The 24,383-nt window shown below is 44.7% G+C and overlaps 1 protein-coding gene across 10 annotated transcripts in view; it reads left to right on the plus strand.

The window, feature by feature from the left end:
- The window catches only part of GRIN2B (glutamate ionotropic receptor NMDA type subunit 2B), a 218,392-nt gene extending 215,717 nt beyond the window's left edge, over positions 1 to 2,675 (plus strand). For all 10 annotated transcript variants that reach the window (XM_086887636.1, XM_023933981.2, XM_086887641.1 and 7 more), the window contains one exon: positions 503 to 2,675. In XM_086887636.1, coding sequence (XP_086743762.1) covers positions 503 to 2,410 — 1,908 coding nt within the window. In that variant the 3' untranslated portion in view covers positions 2,411 to 2,675. The remainder of the gene's footprint in view (positions 1 to 502) is intronic.
- The last annotated feature ends 21,708 nt before the right edge of the window (positions 2,676 to 24,383 follow it).

Below are 24,383 nucleotides of genomic sequence, written 5' to 3' on the forward strand. Positions count from 1 at the left end.
TAAATGTAGCTAAGTTTATGACAAATGAAGCTGTTCCCTTTTTAAGATAGCTCCTGTCTTGTTGATTCACTGATGCCAAGATGATTTTCAAGGGCCGAAACCGACTTTCATCCTCTTGTCCACACAGAATTATTTGTCTTGATTCTTTTATTCCCAAGGATATTATTGCCCCATTTGCAATTCTGTGATGTATCTACTAGATTTGACTAACTCTTACAGATGCAAGCAGGCATTCCTGCATCCTGCAACTTGAAACAAAGCAGAGGAAGAGAAATGGAGGGAAAAGAAAAATGTGAGGGTCAAGAAGGAGAGTCAGAACAGCAAGGGTTGGTAGAGCAGATCTGATTCCATTTGATTTGATTGTGCTTCCTGATGGAAGGCTGATAGGCCCTACTATCCTACAGGAACACACTCTTGATGTACAGGGTGCTTCCCAGTTCAGGTCCCCCTCTGTATATTCTTTGCAGGACCACTCACCTCCTTGCTTTCTCTCTCATTTCAGGGTATCTACAGCTGCATCCATGGCGTGGCCATTGAAGAACGCCAGTCAGCAATGAACTCCCCCACAGCAACTATGAACAACACCCATTCCAACATCCTCCGCCTGCTTCGGACAGCCAAGAACATGGCCAACCTGTCAGGGGTCAATGGCTCACCACAGAGTGCCCTGGACTTTATCCGCCGCGAGTCATCTGTCTATGATATCTCTGAGCACCGCCGCAGCTTCACCCACTCAGACTGCAAATCCTACAACAACCCCCCCTGCGAGGAGAACCTCTTTAGTGACTATATTAGTGAGGTGGAAAGGACCTTTGGCAATCTCCAGCTGAAGGACAGCAATGTGTATCAGGACCACTACCACCACCACCACCGCCCCCATAGCATTGGCAGCACCAGCTCCATTGACGGGCTCTATGACTGTGACAACCCGCCCTTCAATGCCCAGTCGCGCTCCATCGGGAAGAAGCCCTTGGACTTGGGATTACCCCCTGCCAAGCACAGCCAGCTGGGCGACCTTTATGGCAAGTTCTCCTTCAAGAGTGACCGTTACGGGGGCAGTGGGACCCACGATGACCTGATCCGCTCGGATGTCTCTGACATTTCCACTCACACGGTCACCTATGGCAACATTGAGGGCAATGCAGCCAAGAGGCGGAAGCAGCAGTACAAGGACAGCCTGAAGAAGCGCCCAGCCTCCGCCAAGTCCCGGAGGGAATTTGATGAGATAGAACTGGCCTACCGCCGGCGCCCGCCCCGCTCGCCTGACCACAAGCGCTACTTCAGGGACAAGGAAGGGCTACGGGACTTCTACCTTGATCAGTTTCGGACCAAGGAGAACTCACCGCACTGGGAACACGTGGACCTGACGGATATCTACAAAGAACGGGGAGATGAGTTTAAGCGCGACACAGGAGGAGGAGGGGGTGGATCCTGCACTAACAGGGCCCATCACAAGCATGGCTCAGGCGAGTTTGGTGGAGGCAATGAGCACAAGCATGGTGTTGTGAGTGGGGTCCCAGCGCCGTGGGAGAAGAACCTGACCAATCTAGACTGGGAAGACCGGAGCGGGGCTAATTTCTGCCGCAGTTGCCCTTCTAAGCTGCACAACTACACGCCATCAACGGTGGGGCAGAACTCCACACGCCAGGCCTGCATCCGCTGTGAGGCTTGCAAGAAAGCGGGCAACCTGTATGACATCAGTGAGGACAACTCGCTCCAAGAGCTGGACCAGCCGCCTGCCCCTGTGCCCGTGGCCACCAGTGCCACCTCCTCCTCCAAATATCCTCAGAGCCCTTCCAACTCTGCCTCTAAGGTGCAGAAGAAGAACCGCAACAAACTCCGCCGGCAGCACTCCTATGACACCTTTGTGGACCTGCAGAAGGATGACTCAGCCCTGGCCCCCCGCAGCGTCAGCCTCAAGGACAAGGGCCGCTTTTTGGAGGGGAGCCCCTACGCCCACATGTTTGAGATGCCAGCCAGTGAGACCACCTTTGCCAACAACAAGTCCTCAGTGCCCGCCACCAGCTACCACCACCACAACAACCCCGGCAGCAGTGGGGGCTACATGCTCAGCAAGTCGCTCTACCCCGACCGGGTCACCCAAAACCCTTTCATCCCCACTTTTGGGGATGACCAATGCTTGCTCCACGGCAGTAAATCTTATTTCTTCAGGCAGCCTGTGGTGGCAGGAGGGCCCAAAGCCAGGCCAGACTTCCGAGCCATTGTCACCACCAACAAGCCGGTGGTCTCAGCCCTTCATGGGGCTGTGCCAGCCCGTTTCCAGAAGGACATCTGTATAGGGAACCAGTCCAACCCCTGTGTGCCTAACAACAAAAACCCCAGGGCTTTCAATGGCTCCAGCAACGGGCATGTTTATGAGAAACTCTCCAGTATTGAGTCTGATGTTTGAGTGAGAGGGGAAGAGCGCGGGGAGGGACTGGGGATGTATGTGGAGCATGGGAGGGTGGGGTGGGATCAATCCCATCAGCTACTCTCCTGAGTCGTCCTTAGTTTGTGGGATACTGGAGTTGTGAGTAGTGCAGCACTGGTGACAAGTGCCACCTCTTTGGTTTCCCCTCTTCCTCCTCCTTACCTAAGCCTCCCGTTTTATCTCTTTTTCCATGTTCTCGCTCCTCCCATTCTCCTCCATTCCTGGCCATTGCACTTTACAGTGATGTCGGAGTTGGATATCCTTACTCATGGCTTCAGGAAGCAGAGAAAAAGGCAGGGAAGGGGTGGGCTGAGGAGGAGCAGCAGTGACTTTAGTGTTGACTTCTGCTGGCTCCCAGCAGGGAAAGGCATGTGTGCACACGTCTATGTGTGTGTGGTGGGAGGAGGCAGCAGTAGCAGTGTAATGGACATGCAGGAAAATATGTTTGCTCAGGCAACTCTTCCAAAAACTGCCTAGGAAAGGGTAGTGTTGGATGTGGAGAAAGCGAAGGGAGAATAACAAGACTAACTTGATGATGCACTTATATGTTAGCTATATTGAGGTTCTTGTTATATTATTTTGTGAAGATTATGGGGGTTTAGGGCTGAAATATATATATATATATATAATATAATATATACATATATATATGCGTATATGCTGAGAAATTTTACGCTAAAATTTTGAATTGTCTGCTGGGGGGTGTCAAGGGAGGGAGGGAAGATTTGTCTGCAGGTCAGGCTAGTGGTTTCAGTATGGCTGTTACAGCCATTGAATCTGTGGCAGACCAGTGGGAGAGAGAGAAAAGAAGTGGAGTCTGAGTTTGAGAAAGCTGATCAGCAGCCTCCCTGATTCCTGGGTTGGTTTTCCAAACTCAGACAAAAGATGCTGGTTTGCACTGAAATAAGGATTTGAGAAAAGAGGAATAGGGTTGGTTCATTAGCTGTGAGCTGCTCACTAGTTCTGACATTCTTCAAGGGTGGGAGCAGTGTATAGTATGGGTTTGCCTATATGTGAGTATATACAATAACTTTATACTTGAAATGTCTGTGAAGAAAGCAAAATAAACCCACTATCCTATGAGGTGTCTGGAGAACAAACAGAGTAGAAAAGAGCTGAAGAGTAGGGAAAGGTGGGGAGTTTTTTCACTGTCACTTCAGGGGACACCAAACCCATTTTGGCATGTCCTTTCACCAAGGATGGGAGAGAAAGAAGGAGCTTAATCCTTCTACTCTCTCTATGCTTGGCTATGCTTTGGTTGCAACAAAATGAAGAGGGTGGCCTCTGCCAATGCTGGAAAGGAAAAAAGAAATGCCATAGAAGGGTGCATGTGGTGGCGGTGGTGCTGGTGGACTGTTTCAATGCCTCCTTGCACATGTGGAAATGGGAGGAGGGTGTATGCACCCATGGGAAATACATATGTATATTTACTATTGAATGTACAGAGGAAGTACATAGCTTGTCTTCCTGGGAAGGGATGTGCTTGAATAAATGCCAGAGAGCACAGGAACTTGTGCTGAAGACTGAAGATGTGCAAAGCTGAGATGTGCGTGTACATGTGCGTGTGCCTCTGTGTGAGAGAGATACTAGCACAGGTGTAAAGCTGGAATAGCCTAGGGTTTCCCATCCCTGCAGTTGTAGTGACAGCTTTCCTGGTGCACTTAGTATCAATAAGAGTATTTTTTCTTTCCATTGTATCATTTTAGATGCAAGTTAAATTAAAGGAAAAGGAGAAATGGTAGGAGTGAGAAGCTGAACACACCTTTCATATGTCATCTATCTCCTGAGGTGGGGGTGTGGACCGAGCTCTCCCATCCTGAGAGATATGGCAAAGTCTCTACAGCTTATCCTGGGTCTGTCCCAGTGTCTCAATCACCATGGCTCACCAGGTGAAGGGTTGAGAGAGTCCTGTGCTGAGGGCATGGGGACACTGAAGACTGGGAATTCTGAAGATTGACTCTGAAGGGAGATGGTAGCCCCGTCTTTATGAGCCACATTTCTTGGAGCTGAAAGCCACCTCTCTCACATTCCTCACCAAACCATGGTTGATTTTATCTTATTGTTCTCTTTTTAAGCCAACAGAAGGCCTTTTATTTATTTACTTATTTATTTTATTTATTTTTTAAGCTGAGGCAGGGGGGAGGGTGGGATTTACCTTTAAAGTCAAAGTGTGTGAGGAGAGGGTGGGCAGGTTCGGTGAGGGGAATATTTTCTTATATTTCACTGAAGAAATTATGGAGGAAAGAGGGGAAGAGTCTTTGTGATGCCACCCCCCAGTCTTTGGGGTAAGGGAACTTCTTACTCTTTCCCTCTTCTCTCATTACAAGGACAAAAGGAAAAGAAAAGAGAAAAAAAAAAGAAACCAAACAAATTAACAGAGCGATCTGCAATCCAGAATACATGGCAGCTTGTCAGACACCTCTGATAGCAGCCACCAAGAAGGCGTTCCTTTCATTTGTAAATATTTCTTTTTTATTGCGTTTTTGTATAAATTGGTGTTTCTCTTCTCGTGAATATTCAGGTCGTGGGGTGGGAGGGAGGGGAAGTTTGTTTCCGTTCTGTTTGTTTTTTATGACTTTTCAGGCTGCATTTTTGGAAGCGGTTTACGCAGGTCGAGGCCGTATGAATGAGGAAAAAAAAAAAAAAAGGAGAGAGAGAGAGAGAGAGAGAAACCCATGTGTGTTGTGTTCCCCCAAGGCCCCCTGTATTGCCCTGTCATCTTTATCTTCATGAATGGAAGACGCCGGAACGTCACTTCAAGCCTTGCCAGCAGGGTTTCATGTTTTGATGGGAACACCCCCAATTCCTTTTTGCATATAAACTCTCTGTACCAGCATCTCTCTGTGGAGTTTGGGCCTCAAGGCACTACATTGTCTTGATAGTGGTGGGGTGAACCATCAAGTTGGCCACTCAGGTTGGACCATCACTTTGACATTAAGAGACTTCTCCAATGCTACTTTGGTTTAGAAATCTTGGACCTGGGAAAGCTCATGATAATTTCTGGTATTTCCTAAGGGCTTGGGGTTGGGATGCTTGACAGCTGACGAGGGCAGCTAATCTCTTTGGTGGTTATCTCGGTACTTTTCCGTCCCTCCCCACCTGGAACGAGGAAACCTGGAGGGTGGCTCTGCAGGGAAATTAAGCTGAAAACAAACCAAAAAGAAGTTAATGGAACTTTTTTCAAATCTCTTCTTAAAGGTTCTGATTTTTGTGTTCCGGGTTGAAAGTTGGTTCGTATTTTCTCCGAACTGGTCTGTCCCTTGTTCCACTGATCGGCAAATGATAGTTTGCCAAAATCATTATCTAGTATTCTTACTGTTGTAGCACTGTTAACACTCTGAGTGCTCTGCAAATATTAACTGTGCCACAAACCACTCAAATGAATGCTCTAGGGCAACCAGAAAAGAAGAACTGGAAATTCTGGACTGAACCACTGGTCTAACCACAGGAGTCTGGTATTTTGCCTTCTCCCATAATATTTTAGGCCACGTGTCCATCAGGTTAATCCTTTCTCCTATAAGTGATCTTTTCTGGTTGCTTTGTTTATTTTAGTTCTGACAGGTCAACAAGTTTTGGGACACAGATGAAGGGGAAGGGGTGGGAGGGGGGAGGGTGTAATTCATAATCAAGAAAATAAATCAATGATGTTATTAAACTCTGATTATATATTTAGAATTTTAGATTTGGTGTATTTTCATTGTAAGTATTCAAGTGAATCAAACAGGTAATATTAGCAGCAGGTGTTGTCTATACTAGAAAACCACCCATGTGCTGTTTATTACCTGTCCAGAAAATAATGGGATTTCATACCAGAGTCTGACAAAACTCCACATCCCCTGCCTTACCATTTCTCTCTCTCTGCTGTAGAAACACCAGTATTTTCTGGGGCAGTGGCTGGGAACATTTCTTCTCTCTGAAGTTTTCTGCACACAAGAATACTGAGCAAAAACCATTGTGTCCTCTACAGTTGGTGACCTCTACTGAATATTTGCAGACAGCCTCCCAGGAAAGATTAGGCACCTTTGGTAATGTTTCTGACATTTACCTCCTCACTTCTAGCTGGAGGCATGGCTCTCTGAGAGGTATTTTCATGAGCCATGTTCTTCTGAAGTGGTACTGGAGTGTATGTACTCAGCTGAAGGAGGATGTCTATGAAGGAGATGGAGGAAATATGCAAAAAAATGTGCCATACACAGTGGAAAGTGGAAAAGCAACTGGCAGGTAGAACTTGCAGCCATGGATCTCCACATCATAAACCTTGTTGGAGTATTCACACAGGCTTTTTACTGTAGTGCGACACAGCACAGGCTGGTGTCGTAGTTCTCTGTCTCCCATCACACCTCCCAGTGAGGGCAGTATCAGAACTTGCAATGTCACATCCTAAGTAGGCAAGAAAAGCTGCAGTCAGAACTTGTTGTCAGTTGAGACAATGAAGCACACCGTCCCCACCTCAACAACAGCAACAACAAAAATCCCATTCTCTCTGAAAATCCAGCATGCGTTGTCAGAACTCTCCAGGTGAGAACCCCAGTGGGTTCAAAATGCTCAGCAATATCAAAGTATGAACTTTGCCTGTAGGGAACTGATACTTCAATTTCCAGCACATGGGGGGGAGGAAGGTTCCTTTGTGGTGTTGCAAAGGATCTGATGGAGGGGTTGAGAGTTGCCAGGATGGCCTCTATTTCAGCAATGTCTGCTGATGTTGAGCTCCTCACTCCAAGAAGACGCTAGCATCCATCTGGAATAACGCCCGTTCGTACATTCAGATCAGGCTGTTGCTCACAGAAAAATTGCCAGCAAAAGAGAGAGGGGGAGATAAATAATGAATATGATGGTGGTGACAGATTGGAGTGATCAGAGATACCTCAGGGATCTTCATAGGCAAGTCTTTGCTTTAGAGCTTTCTATCAAATATGGCATATCCTCCCACCTCCATTGCTTATCAACATATGGAAGCAAGCCTGGGAACACAGCCAATGATCAGACTTAGGCCTTTCACACATCCTCCACTCCAGTCAAGCAACCTTTGATGAGCCCTTCTCATGGAGAAGGGTGGGAGGTTGCACTTCCCCACGCATTTTTGGTTGCCAAAAAGAAAGGGAAAATGGAAGTGGATAAAGATCAGGAGTGTTGATGAAAGGATTTTGTTCTGACCCTCTGTGCCCTTGCTCTACTTAATTACACTTCACCCTTTCTTCTCAGTCCAAGCTGGCAAAGGGTAGGGTCCAGTTATGCTTCTTTTCTGTGGCATATGCCTGGTCACCACAGGAGCCCCTTGGAGCCATGTGTGAGAAAGAAACCAAATTGCTGGCAACAAATGGGGACAGACTCCAAGCCACGATCCCTATCTGCACCCACTCTTTCCCATAAGTGCTTCCCTGCTGCTGAACACACCTGGCGTGTCCACCTGGAACACACCTACCATGCTGCTGGATGCTGCAGGTAGTTACACTGAGATAGTAACTAGTGGGACCTGATTGTTGTCCCCACAAGGGCTTATTTTCAATTTGCAGCCAAATATATTTCCAAGCCATAGACCCTTGCTGCATTCACCAACACTTCCCTGTGGCTTCCTCTCTCTTCCCCCATCAAAGGCAAACTGGGGTGCCGAGTGTCTCACTGGCAATACAAATACTATAGCTTCATCTTCATCATGGGCCCTCTGGACCTCCCTGGGGCTGACTGCAGACAAACCTGGGTGTCTGCCACTAGAACGGCAGCAATGAAAACCACTTTGCAATTGGCTTTCAGTTCTTTTCTCCATTTCTTGAGATTCCCCAAATTCCTCTCCTAGCCATGCCATTTGAGTGAATTCTGGCATCCTTCTGCCATTGCTGACAACAAAACTGACACAGCATAAACTTGCTTGTGTATAGAAAAAGACAGTGAAACCATATTGCAGAGAGCAGGACTCATGTCTGCCAATGTCAAGGGTACAGTCCCCTGAGTGCTGAGGTAAAGAAGGATCTCTGTGATGTGTTAGTAGTTCAGATCTCTTAACCTGCTGGCTTCCTGCCATTAAAGGTTCACAGCAAGCACTGGTATACACTCCAACAGGTCAAAAAATAATTCCATGCTGTGGAACAGGGGTTCCTCTGGGCACGCACACACATACAAGACATACTGGGGAAGTGAGACATACATGAACAAACCTGAGACACAGCAGGAAGCTGTGAGGTTTGCGTGCCTGTATGTACACACACAAACACACACACACACACACACAGAGTACATTGCAGTACACTTAATGACTCTGTCCCACAACACATTTTTGCCAAGTAGGAACAGCGTGACCTTTCCTAATGTTCTGCTGGTAGTTATTTAATTTATGTATTCACTTTGTGACTTTTACATCATCTGCTTTCTTGACTGCAGCATTACTGTGTAAATATATGTGTATATATGTACAGAAACTAGCTCAAGCAATTATATTCAGGTTGGGAAAAGGGTGGGTTTTATATCTGTACAGTATTTCCTTATTAAATAATGGCATGGGGGGGGGTTGGGAAAGTTAACTTCTAAATTGTGGTTTTATTGGTCTGTGGTGTTTGAAGTTGTTTCAGTGGTTGCTTTTGCTGGTTCAGAAAGTTTATCTGGATGTTATATGTGTGTGCCAAGAAAGGGTCCCCAGAGAGGGGAGGTTTGGGATTGGTAAGGGGTGGTGGGTAGCAGAGGGTGTTAATAATTTCCTGTAATAAAAGCCGTGTTGATTGCTAGGGACTGTTTGTGTGAGGCACAAGGCTGTTTCCTTCTCTATGTGCTTTGCTCTTTGATTACTTCCTCTTCCCTAGTCCCCATTGTCTTCTCCCTGGGATGCCAGCAGGGTACATTTGTTGCTGTGGATTACAGGGATCTCCCTATGGGCCTTCCTCTCCTGGGCAACTCTTCCTTCTCCCTCTTTTTGCAGTCTTTCCAGTACCAGTGAAAGGGGAAGTGGCATGGTCTCAGACCCACTGAGCCATTCCTGACCACTTTATTTCCTCTGCTCTTTGTCCTTTCTCTTAGCAGAACCACATTTTCAGGTGTTTTGATCTCTCCAGCAGCAGCTTACTGCTTCATCTCCCTGGCCTCTTATCCACTTTCCCATCTTACACCGGTTCTTCAATTTCATCTCAATGCCTCTTCCCTCAGAATTACTTATGTTGGCTGTTTGCCCACTCTCCTCTTATTTCTCTCTTGTTGCTCTGTTGTCTTCATCAGCCTGTGCAATGCTGTGTAGAAGATGAGTGAAGGGCAGGCGTTCACTTCTTCTCTCCTGGAAAATTCTAGCCATGACCAGACTTTTAGAAGATGATATTTAGTAGCTATTTTTGACTTCTCTGTCATGTTCACTGAGGTAGTGTTCTGCTCTTGCACACTCAAGAAATAAGAAATCATCAGTATGGCAAATTTGCCCATGCAAGGGAGCAGTGAAATTGTATTTTCTGAGAAAGCCCAGAAAAAGAACATAATTTCTGTCCTTGATGGCTGACTGATAAATTTGTAGCAGGGAGAGATAGTTTTTATCCACTCCCATATCAGGATCGGTACAGTTTCTCTGCTTTTACTCTATGTGAATAAAGCAAGGCTGCTGGAGAGAAGTATGCTATCTTTTAAAAGCACAGGGCACTTCCTTTATTGCCTAGAGGCTTCTAAAGACCTGTATGAAGTTCTGCTGTGCTGCAGACCTGGGAGTGAATGCTTGGTAGTATTTGGTCCCTTTCTGTCTGACAAGTCAGTATAAGCTGGTACTTGGCATTATCTGCTAAGGTTTGTCGTCTGATGACATAGCAGTAAGGAGAATGATAGGATGGTGAATAAGCATGGAGAGAGCCAATGTGAGACTGGTAGAGACTCTAGGCAGATGCCAAGACATCTCCTTCCTTTCCTTTTTGACAATTTGTGTTGTTCCTTAATGAAGGTCCATCAACCCACCATTCTTAATGTCCCTGGCACTGGTTGCTTCCCCCTGAAGACACAAGCATCTGCTGGCCACAGTCTGAGAAAGGGCCAGTCAGTCTCTGTGTGTGGTGTGTAGTTGTATGGAAGTACGTGGGCAGCACAGGGAGCAATGCAAAAGGTCAGCATAGCCAGAGGTTATTCAGAGGAGCAGTCTACTCCCAGCTGCAGCTAACTCTTGCTCAACCTGCCATTCCATTGCAGGCCTGTGCTTCTGATTTCTGGGTGAAAAAAACCACCAGAGCCACCTGGGAATGGATCTCTGCTCACAGGTGTGAGGAGGGTAGTCAGGCTTCTGATGTACCCTTGCTATGATGTTGGCATACCTGTCCCAGCATGGTCCATGGAGGTTTGTGTACCTGTGAATACATGGCTACAAATACCTGTAAGTCTGGCAGGAGGTGTGTGTTTGTACATTTGAGTGACTCCTGGCAGAACTCTAAACATAAGTGGAGGCGGAAATGCTGGCCCATTTAGTGCTACCGCAATGATGCAGGTAGGTATCTCCTTGGGAGTACATCCCACAGATTAATTTATGGCCAAATAGTGAGTTGCCTTTCTGAACATCACGAGGCCCTTTGCTGTGTTTCCTTTGCTTATTCCATGTGCCAAAAGTACAGCATAATGGCAACATTTGCAGGGTGTCCAGAGAGAATGCATCCATTACATGAGATTTCTCTCTATGCCCTTGGCACTGGCTGGTAAGTCCCATGTCAATCAGAAAAAGGTTATACCTGTCCCTGAACTGACAAAAATCTGTCAAGGGGATGAGGTTCAAGTTTTGTACTTTCTCCCTCTGCTTTCCTTCCAGGCCTTGGAGCCAGATCCATCTTCACAGGCAGCTAAACTCCTGTGAAATTCAAGGAGCTTTTGGAATAGTTACTTAGGGGTTTAGATGCCTGGAATGGCTTTTTTGGATTCCCTTCCTTGTGTGGGCCTCTTCCTGCAGTGTATTTTGCCAGGATTCATCTCCCAGGAACCTACCATGCTTGAACATAGCTTAGAGGGGTTCCCTCTGCTTGGGATCGCCATGTGTATGTTGCATGCCTGTTGCTACTTGTCTGTATTTCTTGCACGTGTCTACTTGTGGGGAGCAGGGTGGGTTCATGTTGGTATGTGTATTTATGCAGCCTGCACACATTTGTATGTGTGGTGCCACTGTGCGTGTGCTTAGGTGTTTGTACGCATGTGTTTGAGCTGAGACAAAAGTGATGGGAGCCGTATGCTGCTACAGCCAGATGATGGGTACCTGCAGGTAAATTGGCAACCCTCTTGTTCCTTCCTGGTACACCCTGGCATGGCTGCTTTTTTGAATTCCGGGGGACCAGCTCTGAATCAGTGATGAGGCTGGGATGCAGACCCCTGTAGAGGGTTTGACTACAGCACCAGAAACCCATTCCATGTGTTCATCCGCTTCTATGCTTCATCCAACTGTGCCACATTTCCAAACCATTGTGCCACACTCATTACCTACTTTAGCCTTAATGGGTAGGTGGAGCAGGAAGACAATCACACACTGACTGGTAAGGTCTTTTGGGAGAGAGCTGGTCAAGCTGATCTGTGACTGTAAGACTGTAACAAGAGACTCCCTTGCTATTCATTTTGCTGCCTCCTAGGGCAGTGCAAGTGCTGAAATTCCACTTGCAAGAGAACACTAGCCTGTCCTTTCTTACTCTTGTGTCAGACACAGGAAAAAGCTGAGCTGAGGTGAATTGGTCTCTCATCCCATTACTTGGAAGAACATCACTTTTGCTGCTTGGAGATGAGTAGGTAGTTTGCAAATCCCCCACTCTGAAAGGGTTGCATTTCTCCAGAGGGGACAGTGAAAAGGGAGAGTAGAAAGGAGTAAACTTTTCTGCAGCCATCCCATTCATTTCCAGGAGAGATCACAACACTGCTAGCCCCAGAGAGGATGGCCTGCTGGGAGGGCCCTAGAGTGCCAAACGGCACAGCACTTTAACTGGCCAAACTGCTGAACAAGACATTGCTGTCCTCTGTCAGCAGCCAGAAAAGACAATCAGGACCCCATGAAGAGATGCCATGATTAGTTAGACAAGGAAGGAGCAACATTTAGGGGCTAGGGCTCTCATCATTTAGCCTATCTTAAGTCTGCTTAACCAGCCCTTTAGTGCTGGTGTCACTGGGCCTCTTTGATGGTTTCTTTTTCTTTATATATATGAAATGTAAGAGAATAATCTGTGGTCTCCAATGACTCATTCTATCAGACCACTTCCATCCACCTCCTCTGCTTTCTTCCATGTCCAGCTGCTCTTTCCTCTCCATCAAATTGTATCCTGTGCTCTGCCAGGTTTGTCTTTTATGGAAGAGAAGATATATGTGTGTGAATGCTTGTACATGTGCGTGTGTGTATTTTAGATATTATTGCTATTATCAACATGCTATACACCTAAAAGCTCCTAGCAAGCTGGAGCCTTCAAGAGGTGCTGTAGGAAATGACCTTCCCACTAGGCAGCAGTCAGTGTGGAGGTTAGCACAGTAAGTTGCTAGCTTTGGAGGCCTCTTTGCCTGTCTGGTTGCTTTTCTTATCTTTGGAGCAGGCTGTCTCTCACCTGTGGTCAGAAACACAGCAAACTGCTCTTTTTAGCTTTGCATTTTCAAAATTTCTAACATGGGTGGGGAAAAAGGTTTATTGTTTAGCTGTTGATTTATTTTGTATGTTTGTTTGTTTACACAGTCCTTTCAGTGGGCGCAGGGAGGTGTTTTCAGCAATACAACTTTCCAAGACCTCAGTTCTGTGCAGTTATTGTTTGTATGGTTCAGCTGTATTTGGGGTCTTTCCTTTGTACATGTTTTTCCTGAATGGCAGGGCTATCTTGAAACGTCTCTTTGCCAGTGACCAAAGCACCATCTGTAATTGGAGGTGAGGGCTGGTATATAGTGGAGGCAGCAGCCTTTCGGGAAGTAGCTTTCCATTGACTTCCCTGTGGAGTCACAGAAGACAAAATATTTAATTGTTGCACAAGTGGGCTTTGGAGATTTTTGTTGTAGTTGTGGGGGTTGATTTGTTTTGTTTTTGTACTCCCTCTCTTTTCTTCCTTTTAAAACTTTTCTTCTTTTTTTTTCCCCTTAAAAAATGTTAAAATGTTTCTCCAGTGAGCTTTGGCCATTGCACCAAAGGCTGCTGCAAGGCAGGGAGCCTGTCTGACCCTTGGGTCCTGCCCTTCTGAAGCCATGCAAGATTGTCCAGGTGAGGATGGAATTGGCAGTTTCCATGGCCATTTCTTGGGACAAGGCCCCTGTAGCAGAGGGGCCTGACCCAAAGGGAATGGTCATCCACAGCAGATCATCCTCTAGTATGTGTGGGTTGTGGATCAGGCTGGAGGGCAGGCAGGGGAAGATGGTTCACTGACCCCTGCACAGTCCTTCCCACACTGGAGCAGGAGTCAGGCATGTAGGTCTGCAACAGGGACAAATTAATGACCCTGAACAGGCCACAGGTGTTTAGCCTTGCCTCCCCTGACCTATTTGCAAGTGGGTAGGAATGACTCTCAACTTGGACAACATCATTCAAGGCTAAGCAGAGTCTCACAGACCATGAAGTAGGAATTAAAGGTGGTGCATGGGCAGCTGGCCAGCTCTCAATATCATGACACCTAAGGGAAAACCCAGCACCTTCATCCTTTGGCGCTTGGAAGTGGCTGAGGACAGCAGTGAAGGACTGTTGTGTCTACTAGGGTTGGGGCAGGTAGCGTCTCTAGACCTGGCACAGGTCAACTTCAGCTGTATTTGCTTTCTAGCTAATGAACATTTACTTTGGAGAGCACCTCTGATAAGCTCAGTCTATCAACCAAAAGAAAAAGAAATACTCACCTCTAGTCTAAGTCTTCTACTGCCCAACACTGCTACCTCCTCTTCTCTTGAGCTGTTGGTACCTTGGGGTGAACCTGGCCACCCATCAGGCTGTCGAACACAGCAGATATATCCTATCCGCTTCTGAGACCATCTTTGCCTAAATTTTGCCTCCTCTTCATACCCTTTATGCATGCATATGTGTGTGCACACGTGCACACACACACACACGCCCACCTCCAGCCACTTCACTGGTGAAAATCAGAGCCACAGAGACATGAGTGCCAAATGACTTTTTATTTCTCAAGTAAATGATATAAAAAGTTTTGTTATTTTTCTTCTTTTTTTTTTTTTTTACATATGCAAATGTAAAAGGGAACCGACAGTGAATTGGTGGTGGCGAGAGGAAATGGGATGTTTTGTAACCCTAGCTGCAGTAAAAAAAAAGAAAAAAAAAGAAATAAAAATACATTAAAAATATTTAAAAAACACAAAAAGGAAAAAAAAAACTTGAACTATTTTGGAAATATTGTGAATAATTTTTTGATATAAAAACTAATTTTTATGTAGCATGAAAACCACCAAAATAAAATGATCAAGAATAAAAGCTGTGCAGAGGGTGTTTTTGTTTAGTTACTGAGGGAAAATAAGGAAGAGAGAAGCAGTGGTGTATGAGAGAGGGACACTGCAGTTATGGCTTTTGCTGTGAGATTCACAATACATAATGTTTTTCTTCAGTCTTGGTATTCAATCTTGGTAACTGGAATCTTGTGATTATGTAAAAAAAAAAAAAAGGAAAAACACAACTCATTTTATATAAAAAGATATTTTTTATCTCTGATTGCTGGGAAGAAAACCTTGAAAATAAGAACAGAATGAATCCCAAGGACTCAAAAAACCAAAAGGCAAATAGAAAATGGCAATGAATTGCTTTTGAGTGTTGCATTCATCATGACTTTTTCTTCTTGATTTATAATTTTTGAGTAGTTGAGGTATCAATAGTGGGAGGCAGGTACAAAGGAGATAAGACATTAACGAAGGACTGAAAAATTCTGCTTTTTTTTTTTTTTGTAATGTGAATCATAGGTGTTCAGCCAGAGGCTCTTCACATTTCCTTCTGAGTAAGAGAACAAGGTAGTGTCCTTTTGCAGGATATATTGGTGCCATTCTTCACTCCTTAAAAAAATAATTTACTCCTCCCCCAGGTTTATTAAAGGAAGCAGACTGCCTCTCCAAATTCTCCAAATTCTAGACAGAACAGTATCTCAGCATTCCAGACCCTCTTAGAAAGGATGGCTGTGATTCTCTGCTCTCCTGAAGGTGAAGGCATCAGTGCTCTTCATCTCCTCTGGGGGCTCTGATTCCAGGTGCTGGAGCAGTACATTGCCTTTGAGGAGGTGCTAGAACTCACTCCACCCTGCTGTGGATCAAGGTGGTTCCTCAGCACATGCTGTGAATCCTTCTTGCTTGGAAGACAGGAGATGCTGGTTTCTGGAATGGTCCAGGAAAGTTGGTAGGTTGCCTGGAAGGTATTCCATGCCTGAGTGAATCAGATCTCCCGCATATGAATTTCAGCCTCACTCCCTCATGCTCCCATCTCCCACACAATCATTAAAACACTGTCCCACCAGCTAGCAGGGGGCCTTCTCTATTGCTCCTGTCCTTTTTGTTGGGGTGTCTTCTACACTGTAAGCTGGAAGGGAAGAGGCAAATAGTGTACTATATAGCTTAAAACAAGCTGTTAAGTAAATTGTGTCCAGCACTGAGAAGTCTGAAAAATTGCAAAGTCCCAGTATCAACCTAGGCCACACCTCTAGCAGTGTGCAGAAAAAGAATCCTGGATAAAAATCTTGTCTTGTGCTCAAGTCATTGTAGACTTGGGTGAAGTAGACAGGGAGGACCTGGAAGCAATAATGGTGTAGACCAGCTAGATACTTGAATTCTGAGCCAGGTATAAAAGGGGATCCATGGGAACATTACTTCTTGGTGGAAAATAGAGGGGAGAGTCCTGTTAGCATAAAACGACCAAATCCTGAAGTATCTTCTTGGCCTCTGTGGGTCCTAGTTAGCCTGCCTCTCCCTGTTGCCAATCCCTATGCCATGCACTATCTGTGATTTTTTTTTGGACTGCTACGGGGAAGAAGAGACTTTGTCTGCTTTACAAAGCTTTTCTCAGTTACAAATCTAGGCTGTTCCTCCAGTGAGTATCTGGCTATTTACCATTCTTCCCACTTGTTCTGTCTACTAGTCCCATCCTTTTTGCCTTTGTGACCTCTTGCCCTTGCATGTTAAGAAAAAGGGCCCTCGCTCCTTTATGGGACACTGCTTGTATCCTTCAGTGATTTATGAGGGAAGAGAAGTCATTACACACAGCTTAGGAGTATTGTTTATCTTCCTTTCCTCCAGTACCTCAAAGATTCCAGTTGCTTCTGTATGAAGAATATGCTATCTTCCACCTGTGACCATTTTGCATTAGCTCTGTATTTGTTACTGGTGGACCTATGAAGTGGAACAGAGTTAAAGCAGAAGCTTGGCAGATGCTCTGAAGATTCAGATTTCCAAGCATAATGTCTCAGAGTCTGGAATCAGGGCTCTGGCAATGTGCTTTGCTGGACATTCAGCCAAGGGCCATTCTACTCCAGCCTCTGTGCTTGATCACCTTCCCTTCCCTGGAGTGAAGCAGCAGGCTCATTTTCCCTTAGACCTACAGGGCCTAAATGACAAAGTGGAACATCTTTCATCCTGCTCACCTTGTCTCTGCACCAAACTGCTCAGATATCAGGTCTTTCAGGTAGACATTCAACCATGTCAGAGTGAGGACAGAACTCCTTCCAGTACATACAGACAGCAAAGGCAGGGGTCTGAAGGTGTAGAGCACACAAGTCTTAGATACTCTTGAAATGTCTCTGTCTTTGTTAACGAGCGCTGCTGGGTTTGTTTGCCCTCATAGATTATTTGTGTGACCACCAGGAAGCCAAGATTATGTCAGTGAGAAACATCTATTCAATGTGTTTTTTTACATTAGAACAAGGGACTAGGATTGTAGTTCCAGAAAAGGTATCTGCAAATGGGTATTTCCCACACCTGGGGAAGATTATTTTATGTTCTTTACTTATTGAGGCAGACAATTTCAGGGCTTCTCTTAGGCCTTTCACATGTCAATGAAGGCACTTCTGCAGGCTCTAGTCCTTTCCTGCACACAAATACTCCCTTTTCAGCTCTGGATGTCGAACTTTGCTATGCTAAACTACAGCTTAGCATACAGCATCCTATTTGGGATGCAAATGAGCTAGTTGTAATGAACCAGCCACTTCTTCTAGCTTTGCAGATTCACACTGCTTAGGAACTAACTGTTCAGATGTTTTTCCTCCTCAGGCCACTTTGGGGTTCTCTCTGTGCTGCAGTGGCAACAGAGTTGGCTATGTCTGCTGATCTTCCCCATTTTACATGCAGGGAGTAAGGGCCACTTTCTTATCTGAGGCATTGGATTAAAACTGGAGAAGCATGATGCTTTTGGACCTGTTTCTGTGGCTCTTTGATTAGTTATCCCTGCTGAGGAGGCAAGACACAGAGGCCTGCCAGCTGCAAGGTGAAGCTTTGGGTAAGCGCTTGCCCTTTGGCAGCAGACACACACTGGAGTGCTAAGTGACTTACACCGTGTGCTCCACACTCCTTCAAGGCTGGTGTGTAGACTTGCAACGAAGCAGAAAAGAATGAATTGGTTTCTTCCTTCTCCATTTCCCCAGCTCCCAAGGGAAAATTTCCTGGAAGGGAGAAAGGGAAGGTTCTTCCCTCACTTGGAAACTCAGACTGTTGTCTCTCCATGTAGAGTATTGTTTTGCAGTGGTAGAATAAGGCAGATCTTTGACTGGTGCTCAGACACAGCCTCTGACCTCTGGGGTTTTTTGAGGGAATAGAATAGTTCCTGCCATAGAGGACAGGGTCGATTTCTCTGCCACCTTGGTCTCCAGGCATGAGCCCTGAGTCCAGAATCTCAATCACTTAGCATTTGCTTGGCTCTGTTCAAGTCCCCCTACTACACATCCTGGATGCAGAGCACCCCAGGCACCCCCAGATGTGAGCCATCAGCACTGTGTGCTGGGAAGAAATAAACAGTTAATCCTTTTGCCATGTTTGCATCATGTAGTGAAGGATTTTTAGATGCACACAAGAAATTCATTAGACCAAGACCCATCTTATTGAAAGCCAATAATGCTTAGATGCTCAGATGCCTTTAGAAATCTCCATTGCAGAAGCTAGAAATGTTTATTCTTTTTAAAAATCTCTTTATGAAGAGTCTGGAGTATTTAACACTCTGGTAAACTAACTGAGTTTCCTTGAGCCTAAAATATTGTGATATTAATCTCAACTACCAACTAATCCTGGAAGTTACCCTGGGATGAGCTAAGGACATGAAGATACTTTGAGAAGATGCAAAAGTTCCCTCATCAGTAGCACCTGGAACTGAGGGGGAAGTAGGTTGGAAGTAGCATGTTGGGAAGGATTTAATCCGAAAGGTATGCTTGGGGATGCACATCGAATGCAGGCAGTGACTGGTGGCTTCAGGGGTAATTTTGTGTTGATCAAAATGACTCCACCTCTCCTAACAACACTATTGCTGTGGAGTTGGACCGTATCAGTACCAGTCATTAATTTGGGAAGCAGCAAGTAAAGAGAAATGCTGTGCCAGCAGGGTGAAACCCTGACATAAAATTGATCAAAACCATTTAGGTCCTGTTTTCAGACAAGATTTGTCCGTTTGATGCTTCACTCTGCCACAGTCCTTACTTCAAAGAGTTTGCGATTTTGATGCTAAACTGAAATATGTTAATATTAGCATTTACATTAACAAGTAAATTGACAGATGCCATAGTTTACATATATTATGCAAATATTCTGAAATCTTGCATGCATTTGCATCTAATTTTCTTGAGGTTAAATGAGACATACATTTTGTAGGGGAAATAATTGAGGCATCCAGATGTGATAAGCCAGGTGACTTGGTACAACTTGTATGAACAGGGGTAAAGACTAGGAGCAGAGGAAAGGACATTTGGCATTTTCAGTTGGAAAAGTATTATGTTCATGGTTTCTGTTTCGAGAAAGCAGTGTAGTAGCTTCCTGGAGCACAGTCAGAAGTAGTGCAGGAAGTTTTTGCTGGGAGAGGCTTGATTTTGGATGTTGACAGACCTCAACCTGAAGGGTGAGTCAGGCTCTCAGCCTGTTGTTTTTCTGTTTATTTTCAAGATTTGGAAGTGATACACTCGTCTCTTTGCAGCACTGTGCACATAACACCCAACTGAGATTTCCCCCATGCTCTGAAGTGATTAGGTTTTCCTAAACAGGCAGGGGAACAGTGAGGAGGTGAATCTGTGGTCCACTCAAAGCAGGCCACAAGACCCCAGAGTTGTCACTTCAGTACCTGGAAGGATGTTTTCTTCTCCTTACACTTATGGAAATCACAAAGGGATGACAGCATGCCCAGAGCAATCAACTTCTGCTTCAGGTGAGTTTGGTGAGAAATCTTGCTATTCTAGCAGTGCTCTTGTTTTTCAGCTTCATTTAACTTCTTCAGTTGGGCAAAGCCTTGAGGATGCTGTAACTTATCCCAGCCTTGGACAAAGAGAACCTGAACCACAAATTGTGGTATCTCTGTGCATTTTCAATTAGTTCTACTTTTACAAGTAGCACGGGAAAATGAATGTATGGACCTAATCCAGAGAAGTGCTGGGCTGTAAATGCTCTCTGAGGATGTGTGCAGTGCACAGGGCTCAGCCTCTGCTGCCAGCTTGACCTAATTTCTCTCAGCTGAAGCTTGACTAGGATTCAAAATACGACTCATTTCCCTTCTTTGGAAACTTGTACATCAAGGTCTTACTATGCTCCTCACAAGTAGTCTTGAGCATCCCTTTGCTGCTTTTGTCAGGCTGCTACAATCTTTCAGCATTTACAGGAAGACTGTCAAAATATTGTATAGAAAATAATTCCCTTGTTTTTGGTTCCACCAGTGTGCAGTAACACCTCAGACTGTCACACTGGAGAAGCTTCATCAAGAACCTCTTTGTATCATGCAAAGTGCTCATTCAGCTTGGCAAAGCTCAATGAATTTCATCCAAGACATCCTGGTCTGTTCCAATAGTGACTGAACTTTCTGGTCAGCCTCTTCTCGGGCATTGCTTTCAAACCTTAAAGGATGGTTTGAAGTGCAAACAAACATTCAACTGGACAGAGGTTGACCCAGCTTCCTTTTGTTTTTTTCAAAAGTCTAGGATGATACAGCCAGCTTTCCTAGGGTTACAGGTCAGCTTAGTTCAATTTCCAGCCTAATTAATTGCTCCAAAATTTTAGGTCTGTCTTGCCAGAACCACTTTAAATTATGCATACTCCTACTTACACAGTCACTGCCACTCTTCAAATATTCAAGGGTTCCTTACATTTAATTTTGGATGGTTTACTCTCTCCAGGGAGGAGGCAGTGTTTTAAAAAGAAATTGCTGATGGATAAAGTAGAGCTTACATGACTTGCAGCAAACAGCAATTGGAGTTCTCAAGAACATGCATTTCTTGGACATGTAAATTTTATTCATTTCCATTTAAAGGACACATGTGACATACAACATTGCTTTCTCATCCAGTAATATTATTATCTAGTGACATTAACTTAACGATTAATGTCAAGTTTTTATTAACATTTACAAGCACATTGGGAGATTAATTTGTTTACTTGCATTATGCAAAACTGATTTAAGATCGTGGTCTGCATTTACACACATTTACATAGTGTTTCCTGATTAATACATTATAATACACACAAATCATGTGGAAATTGCAGGCTCACATCTGCAACATAAACTTCTTTTTCTGCAGTGTAAAATTTGACTTATCTGGCAGAACTTTTCCAGCAGGTTGCAGTTGAAGTCAGGATATCGTAAGGAGGGAAGGAAGAATGGGGATCAGAGGTGGATTTTCTGTGAAGTCTTTCCATAGCACCTGTTACTTGCCAATACCCTGCAGTCATGAGACAGATGGAGAGGGTGCCAAGGTTAGCTGGCAGCAGGATGAGTTTCATCAAATGGAACCTATGGAGCTGGAGTTAATCTCCTGTGAACACACAGCTTAGTTGAGCACTCAGTGACTTTAGACGGGGAATGAAATGGGTGAGCAGCAAAAGGAGCCAGTGGGAGGGAAAGGGGCGGCAAACATTGCTGCCAGCCATGGGTCCATGTGAAGGGACTCAGCTGGGTGCAGCAGAGACCCTCCAGGGAGCCACTCCCTCTGCTCCTTTTAATACCTGGAGATCCCCAGGGCTGACTGGCTGGCATGGGAAGACCAAGGGAGGCTGTGGGGAGAAGGGCAGCGATGTACACCGAGCACCTGGTGTGGGGCTGAGACAGGATCCAGAAAGGCAGCACCCTTGCACTGAATGTGGGGGCAAGGGGACACTGGGGACACTTCCCCGGTGTAGCGTCTTCCTAAGGGAAAGCGCAGTCAAACTCAGGCTTGCCTCACCTCTCCGAGGCCCTAATCTTACTCCTTTCTCCACTCGTCACAACCTCATCCTCCTCTCTCCTACACCCTCACCCCCCTCCGGTTCTTCTTTCTGTAAATAACTCTTTCTGATTTTGGACAAGCAGGGATCAACAGATTCTGGAGGGGGGTGGGGAAGACACTTGTTTTGGGGTTTTTTTTTCCCTTTCTCTCTTGAATTTTGGGTGTTTGAACTTGAAAAAATATATCTATAAATATAAAAATATATGTATTTAAGCAAATGTATTTCCTGGAGAGCTATGAAAGGAGTTAATTTTTTCCCCTTTGATTTCTCTTCTTTCTCATTGGGGTTTGTTTTTTGGGGAAGAGGGTTTTTGTGAACTGTTGAGATTTCCAGTTCAGCATTGTTTAAAGGATGTGGAGAAAAAAAAAAAAGAAGAAAAATCAACAAAAACATGAAAATCTTTGTGATGTACAAAACCTGTAAATAGTCAAAGATACTTTCTCTTTTCTAACAACAAATTATTTCTGTCACTTTATATTCAAAAATAAAGAAATGTACCACAGAATATCAGGGTTAAAAAAAAATTGGAACCCGTAATCAGAATATTTTCTTCATTGTCTTTGTTCATTTTGTTCTTAATTTGGAGAATGCCTGGGAATTTTGCTCCATGAGTGATATTTTAAAAACCTGAAATGGGGATGAGCTGAAATTAGGACGACAATGTTACTTGAGAGGGGCCCTTGCCCTGGTGTTCACTATTAGCTGTGGGTTGAAGCTACACTCTCGGGGTTAGGTGATGAGAGGGAGTGGATGAAAGAGCCTGATCATATTCATGAAGCACAAACAATACTGAGGCAGAGACAGGAATGGGAGATTGTCTCAATGGGTTTAATCTCCCTTTATATTGCCTGAAAATGCTTCTAGGGGTTGCACGATGAAAGGCACCACAAAGTTGCTGATTTCACTGCTAACCAACCTGTAAGACTTTGGAGATATCTTCAACCCCTCCTGTCAGCCAGCAAGTGTCAAGGCTTTGGCACATTGTTTACATAAAACAAAGCCCAGATTGAGACTACTGAGGAGTGGCAAAGACAGGGGTGGCAAAGATGGCAGGACAGTCTTCAGTGATGTCACCTTATCTTGGCAGCAGCCATTAGTCACAACCCCCAAGACGACAGGAAATTTGAGGGAAGGAGTTGATTTTTGTAGAGGTTACCCTGGTCCAAACAATGGAAAAGGCTCAAGAGGTTATTTATAAAGAAATGCTAAGAACTGACATGTTTTGGAAATGCAGAGCTGTGCATCACCTTTAATGGTGAGAGGGCAGTCAGTTATTTTTAGGGGAGCTAAAAATAAAGAAAATGGACTAGCTGAGCTAGTCAGAGGATGCTAGACTACCTGTGGGGTGCAATTAAAAGTGTGGAACATAGCAGAAGCACTCAGATGCACCAAGTCAGATTCAGAAAGGGAAATGCAGTGTATAAGCCAAGAAGCTTATAGCAGCTGACACAAATTAAATGTTAGTAAATGAAGATAATTCATAAGGTGAGCAAAACTGTGAACCAGGGAAAGAAAATCTCCAGCTAGTAAACATAAAGGTAAATAGGATTATATATACACAAACCCATGCTTAATGAAAATCCTGAAAATAGATGTTAAGTACTAATGATGAGAGATAAGTCAATAATAGCACAGGAGAGACTGAAAGGCTCAATACTCAGTTTTTATATGAAGCTGGAGAGACAAACGGGTCATTATCCATGCCTGCACTGCTGCTCATCACCAAAGAAAGTGGGATATTATCTGAGACCCAATGAGGGGTGCAGCTCCAGGTCTCCACTGTCACAGCTTCACCCCTTGATATATCTGCCCCATTCCCTTCCCCCAGTAAGTCTCTGGGCTTGCTGCAGTGAAATGACTCAGCTGCTGCTTGTGTGGATAGCCTTGTGACAGTGGTTCTTCCCAGTCTCAAAATCCACCGGTGCACTAGTGACCGTAATGATACCAGAAGACAAAAAAAAGGCAAATATTGGGGTTTTAGTTTTCAGTCTCAAGCCATTTGCTAATGTAAGGTACTCACCCTTATATTTCTGAGTTCCAACAACACCATTTTGATGGGTAATAATTACTTTTTTGAGAGCGGCTTAATGCAAAAATGAAATGTGATTTTTGGGCCAATTCTACCAGCACCTGATATTTTTTGTTAAGAAAACAAAATTCTGTTTTCCAGGTCTGGAGTGGAGCTGCATTAATTCCCACTCAAATGCAGGATACTGTCATCAAAATTGGTTAACTTCCAACACTTAGCTGAAATATCATATAGTTTATTCAAACTTTAGCTCTTTGCCTGGGTTCATGTGCCAGAGGCAGGCAGGCATTTCACTAGATTTCACTTGCTAGTCAGTACAAAGTCTTGGCTGGTGTTGCAGGGGAAATGAATGGTTTGAAATTTTCAGTGTTTTGAGCTTTTATCTTTTCAAAATAGAAAGATTTTATACCTTCTCAATACCATTCTAAGGATTTATTATTTTTTTCATTACTGAAATTTTTAATTGACAGGTCCTGTTTTGAAGATAGAGATGTTGGCAAATTCAATTTCAGGTTTGAAAATACTCACCTTTTGGCCAAGCTGCACACTTGAAGACTCCTAGAAGACTATAGGTAATCCAAAGAGGAAAATAAATTGTGTGAGAGAAAAGTAAAGATAATCATG

This window comes from Cyanistes caeruleus, chromosome 4, assembly GCF_971803275.1.
Source record: "Cyanistes caeruleus chromosome 4, bCyaCae1.hap1.1, whole genome shotgun sequence".
NCBI lineage: Eukaryota > Metazoa > Chordata > Aves > Passeriformes > Paridae > Cyanistes > Cyanistes caeruleus.